The sequence below is a fragment of the Athene noctua genome, chromosome 16 (assembly GCF_965140245.1).
Source record: "Athene noctua chromosome 16, bAthNoc1.hap1.1, whole genome shotgun sequence".
Taxonomy (NCBI): domain Eukaryota; kingdom Metazoa; phylum Chordata; class Aves; order Strigiformes; family Strigidae; genus Athene; species Athene noctua.
The window spans coordinates 2,617,627-2,623,626 of record NC_134052.1 but is presented as its reverse complement, the minus strand read 5'-3'; the positions used below and the strand labels follow the sequence as shown (position 1 = coordinate 2,623,626).

General features: G+C 51.3%; 1 protein-coding gene across 4 annotated transcripts in view; it reads left to right on the top strand.

Annotated features, from left to right (window-relative positions):
* The first annotated feature begins 408 nt into the window (after positions 1-408).
* The window catches only part of CBFA2T2 (CBFA2/RUNX1 partner transcriptional co-repressor 2), a 66,073-nt gene continuing 60,481 nt past the window's right edge, over positions 409-6,000 (top strand). For 3 of the 4 annotated variants that reach the window (XM_074919852.1, XM_074919853.1, XM_074919851.1), the window contains exon 1: positions 409-504. In XM_074919852.1, the coding sequence (XP_074775953.1) occupies positions 477-504 (28 nt within the window). In that variant the 5' untranslated portion in view covers positions 409-476. Of the gene's footprint in view, positions 505-1,202; positions 1,245-6,000 lie in introns of those variants that run through there. The other variant, XM_074919855.1, reaches the window with a different exon arrangement.

Sequence of the window (6,000 nt, the reverse complement as noted above, 5' to 3'; positions counted from 1 at the left end):
TTGAATCATCATCTCCAGGACCTGATGTCCCTCCGGGCCAACCCGGCCGCCGAACCGAAACCACCGCTCGAGGCGTGGGGCTGCACTCGGGCTGCGGGCCGGGCCGGGAGGCAGCTCAGACCCTTGGGTTACAGCACCCGCGGCTGCAGCCCAGCACCGGGGCCGCGGCTATTGTAACGCCTCTGGGTTAGTGCGGAGGCCGCAGCGCAAAGGGCGGACGACGATGAGATGGTTTCGGGGAGGCCACAAGCCACAATTAGGATAAAATTCATTAATTAAATTCATACATAAAGCGTCGCCTCTGATCCAGCCGGTGCGACCCGCCCCGCTAACCCGCAGCAGGCCGGGCCTCCCGCGGCCTTGCCGGGGCGGGCCGGGTAGGCCGCGCCCCCGGCAGCGTCACGGCGAAGGGCCGGGCCGGGCCGGGCCGGTGGGGCCGCGGCGGGGAGCGGGAGGAGGCGCCGAGGAGCCGGGCGATGGTGGGGATCCCGGGCGGCTGCCAGTGTAAGAGCCGCGGCGCGGTGGGGCGAGGCGCCGACCCGCTTCGGCGCCGCTGGGACGGGGCGAAGGGCCTAGCGGGGCCGCGGCCGGGTGGCGGCGGGGGGACGCCTCGGCCTGGCCGGGCGGCGGGGGGCGGCGCGGCCGGAGGCGGGGGAGCGGGGGGCCGCGCTGGTGCCGGCCCCGCCGCCGGGCTCAGCGCCCCCGGCCGGGGGGTGCAGGGGGGGTGCTGCGCCCTGCTCGGCCCTTCCAGCCGCACACGCTGGTACAGAAAAATGTCTGATCTAGGTGTGTGGTTGGTGCGTATCGCTCAGCAGGCGGCTCGCTGCCCTCGAGTGCCGGGAGACGCCTTGGGGGGCCCCCACCTGCAAAACCAGCCCAGCAGCAGCCCCGCGGGGTTTGGTTTTCGGTTCCAGGCTGGATGGGGTTCCGTGCCCCGGCGCGGGGCAGGGCTGCTCCCGCAGCCCCCGGTCCCCCCGCAGCCCCCCGGTCCCCGCCGCTGGGCCGGGAGCAGGCCGGTGGGGTGGGCAGGGCCAGAGCCGCGCTCAGGCGGGTAGCGACCGAGCGTGTACGAGAAGCCTGGTGTGGCAGCATCCTCTGCAACGTGGGGCTGGGAAGATGAATAACTGAGCTCTGTTCTCATTAATTTCTCAAAACAGGAGGTTTGTTTCCAGAAGCTGCACTCTCTGAAAGCCGTGAGGCCGGCAGAAGAGCAGGGAAGTGCGTTGCCGCTGCTGAGGAGCAGGGTAGTTGCTTAGTTAGCCTGTGCCTCTCACCGTATTAACCTCCTGATCGCTTTTCTCATCTGTGCTTGTGTGCGCAGCATTTGTTTGTGCGGAGTCGGGAATGTACTGTGAGCCGTCCTGGGCACCGGAGCGAGGTGCGGGACAGAGCCACGAGGTCGGTGGGATGTCGGTGGGTAGTGGATGTGGCCTGGATGGGCCATTTACCCACGGCCTGGATCACAGCCTCGAGGCTACTCAGTTGATAAGTCACAGTTTAGTGAAGGGCGAAAAGCAGTTAAAAGTACATCCTAAAGCTCAGAGGAAATGAGGGAATTTTAACATGAAGTGTGATTGCTCATAGGGAAACAATGTCAAGATAGATGGTGATGCTAATGTGGAAACCACCCCGAAGGCTGCATTCCCGAGAGGAGAAGGAATTACCAAGTGACAGAAATTGCGGAGGGTGGGTGAATACTTTATCATACTGCTTAGTGCAAAATGTGTGGAGATGTTCAGAGTGAGTTTGTTATTCGCAGTTACAAATATTAGCCTGTCAAAGCACACAGGCTTGAAAGAGCCAGTGGCCTAGGCAGCAGCAGCGGGAGGAGGGCACAGCAGTGAGCGAGCCCCGTTAACATCCCCATGGGTTTGCAGAACCCTGGTACCTGGTTGATGGGCTCCTAACCTTGCTGCCAGGGAGGGCTCTTCATTTTGTCTGCCTTGGAAGAAAAAGCCCCAGAGAAGGTCTCGAGTGAGATCATCTGCTTTAACCTTGCTGTTCAGAAGTCAGCCCACTGTGCCTGATTTTCTCCAAGCTTCCTTTGCAGTCCTAGCAGAGAAACTGAGCATGATTCATCTCACCAGTCTTGGACACCTCTCTCTGGATGAGACGAATTACATGCTGGAGGTGCCTGGGCTTTTTCATTGACTACAAGGGAAGTCCTGGGTTTGGCAACAAGGAGTTAGATGAAACAAATCCCACCCAGTCTGTCTGCTCATGGTGCACTTTGATGGTGTATGCAGAGTCTGGTCAGATTCCCTGTTTCTCTTAGACTGAGCACTGGGAGGAGAGACAGGCCTTTGAAATCCTGCTTAAAAATAATTGAAGCTAAGAGAGACATCGATCTTGTGCCTAAAGTCATAGCTGCAGGGTGGGTATGTGAAACCAGTTCCTCTCTGAGCTGTGACGCTTTCTGCAACCTTGGGCAAGTTGTTTGAATGTTTTTCTGGGTTGTGGCAGGAACATATAAATGTACGTGCAGCTGCTCAGTTTTGCAGTATTAGACCATGTCTGAGATTAGGTTTTTTCATCTGGGTCCCGTTGACAGAACTGAGTCAGGAAGCAGATTGCATTGACCTCATGCCAGCAGGTACAGTATGGCTGTAGTCCCTGGCAAGAGAGGGTGACAAGCACTGGGGATGCTTCAGGTGACTCAGCAACAGCTAAAGCATCATTTCTTACACACCTTTAATGTACCTGTGGCTCAGCATCCACTGGTGAAGTGCTAATGATAACCCTGGTGGACCATACAGCTGTTTTATAAGGATGAGCACATAAATAAGTGTTATAGCCTTCAGCAGCTTTATAGATACAGCAGGTAACGATGTCCTGTTAGTGCCAGTTATTAAACAGGCTGAACACTAGCGCAAGCATCGCTTAGTTTTCAGGCCCAGTGTCTGCCCAAGAACACTGTTGGATTTCATCTTTGGTCTCAAGAAGGTGAATAATCAGCTGTAGACTCATAATTTTTATAAGCACAGATTACATACATTGCCTTGGTTATCAGCCCAGTGATTTCTGCTATATTATAAATATAGTTACTGGCAGTGTCTGGAGGCTGCTTGATTTCTTTGGGTATGTATTGCAGAGAAGTGCTTCAGTGCTCAGCGTGAAGCTAATGATCCAGAAAGAAAGAAGAGATGCGGGACTGCTTTGAAACTTTGGGATGTTCCGTATTAGTTTAAGGCGCATACTGACTCTCATAAGCAAGTAACAAAAGCATGTTCATTTCCAATGGGCAGAAATTAAAATAGATCTTCCAGGGACTTAATCTTAATTTCCATATGCTGTAAAATAAAAAGCTTAAGGTGTTACTCTTTCCTTGCACCAGTGTTCAGGGGAGTGAAATAAACACTTTATTAGGCAGTCAGAGGAAAGAAAAAGAGGTTTTTGATTTGCAGCTTGTCTGAGGGTAGAAAAGAGCCTGTACTTCAGGAATATCCCATGTAGTTGACTATCTTAAAAGCAGGACTGGAGTGCAGTAGTGAGCTGAGTACGGTTTCCATCAGCCTGAGCTGCCAAGGCTTTGCTGTTACCTCCAGATGTTGCCATAAATGACGGGAGAGGGGAGGAGGACTGCTCGAGTTTCCCTTTTGCTGGCAAGAATCAGAGGTAAACTCTTTGATTTTGGAAGGAGGAGGTGGCTGTAAAACTCACAAAGGTCCTCCCTCTGATGTGGAAAGTCCTGGAGGCAGTGCTTCTACCCAGACAGGTACTCTTCCAGACTGAAAACCACCTTCCTGAAGGCACTTGTCCAGCTAGAGTCTGGTGCAGAAAACTTCTCCTGTGTCCCTGTCACCTTCCCATCTCTCCCTGCCACATCCCACGTGTGCACACCCATGTTTGATTCAGCTATGAAGGTGTCAGGGACATAGTTTTGGCTGTATTTGTGCACTCCTGGTTGATCAATCCTGACCTTACAGCTCAGCTAAAACATTCTTTACTCCATTTCATGCTCTTCTAGAGAGAACTTCTGCAGGTAGTAACTTACCTGGCAATTGGACTTTGAGGTCAAAATCCGCACATATGTTTTCCTCAGATATGCTCTGCAGTCATGGTATAATTTAAAGGATCAGACGATTCAAGCAGGGATTTTCTCCTGTAGATTTATGTTGGTATTTAAGACGGTAGTTGGTAATAGCCCTCAACCTTGGGTTCCAAGGGTATTTTCAGAAGATTAATTGTATGCTGTTGTCTTGACTTTGGATCCATAGGTGACACTTTGAAGCTTTTGAAATATTGTGGAATTCCCTCATTACAGGTATGGTTTTGAATGGAAAGTGTAGCTTTAGCCATTTTTTCCTGTGGATGTCATAAAATAGTTGGACAAATACTTAGTGAATGCTTGAAGAATTGCTGCTGCTTTTCTCAGAGTGGTCTCAATAGTCACACCAGTTTGTTAGAATCAATACCACCTTCTCCCTGAACTAAATATATTCATAGTTTTTAATCCTCATGATCTCTTGGGAGTTGGTCTGTCACTTCCTAATAGTGCACCTAGTTGCTGTAGCAGCAAGTTCCTCCAAATATATCACCTGGAAAGCTCCCACCTGGCTTTTGTGTGCATTTTATCATGCCATTTCTGACAGGAGGCGACAGGAGGAGAAAAAGGAGGTATAAATTCCGAAAGGCAACAGAACAGGAAGGCTGTACATGGTTGGTGTATGTGGAAGTAGGCTGTTCTGGCCAGGGACTGGCGAGGGATGGCTGGGGTCGAGCAGTTGCTGGCACTGGTGGCACCGGGCTGGTGGCAGACAGCAGCTCAGCAGCGCTGGGGAGATCCAGGGACCGTCCCTGGTGCCTGCCTGGCTGTCAAAGACTCTTCAGAATCCTTATCAGGAGTGGTGAGCACACAGATGCTTAGACTAATAACTCATTACATCCCAGCTATCTGTTGTGTCTGTTAGCCAACAAATATTTTCTTTATACTTCGAAGTTGTGGTGCATCCTGCCTGTGGAGGCTCTCTGCATCTGGCTGGAGGCGCTTGAACAAACAGAGATGGAAGAGGGGCTGTAGTGGGGGGTACATCTATGGTCACACTCGTGGTTGTCTGCTTGGAGCCCGGTCAGCTTTCTTTTCTTAAGTGAGGATTGTGGGATACAATATTTTGAGCCTATATTCTTGGGAGCAAACATTTTGGTGGGTCTTGATTAAGCAGAAACGTAATTTAACACTTTTAAAGGATGGGGATATCTCAGCCTGTGGCATTTCCAGGTGCAGATGAGATTAATTTGCTTATCTTAGGTGATGGCAGGTAATTGCATGTGCAGGGGAGGTACTGTAGTCAGGATGTTAAAACACAAAGAAGTCAAATGGCTCCCATGTTCCTCCCCCACTGTGCAAGCTCTTTAGCATTAAAACACCCTGTCTAGCAGATCCGCAGGCAGGAGTCTTCCCTCCTCCTGCTCCCTGATTAGGTTTGGTGGGGGCCAAGCAGCCGGTGATAAATTGTGACTGTAAAGCACTGAACTTTGAGGGGAGATGAAAAAAACCTTCGAAACATTTGCCGCCCTGGCAGCGTGTATGTGGGTCGGTAATGGGGTTTATCTTCTGACATCATTAGGATCTCTGACATTTCTAGCTTAGAAACAATAACTCGCCTTATCCGTCGTCATGTTTTTCTAATTAAAGACAAAGCTTGGTAAATATTTTTTAAATGATTGAATTTCCCAAGTATGGAAAACACATGTTGGGAGTCAGGCTGGCTGCATCCAATGCGCCTTTTCCCATAGCGTCCCTTGGAGCACGCAAGTGCAAATACAGATTTAGAGCTGTGGGTGACAGGTTTATCTGGGATGATTGGCAAGGATTTATAAACCAGAGGGGATTTACTTCCCTCTCCCTCCCTCCTCTTCCCCCTTCTCTCCCCCGCCACGTCCCTGACCCCCGTCTCAGAAATAGGAAATTGGGATCACATTAAACCCTAATTGGTTTGGCTCCAGCGCTAGTTCGGTGGCTGCCAAATAGTTAATTTATTGCGTGAGAGTTTGGCCATG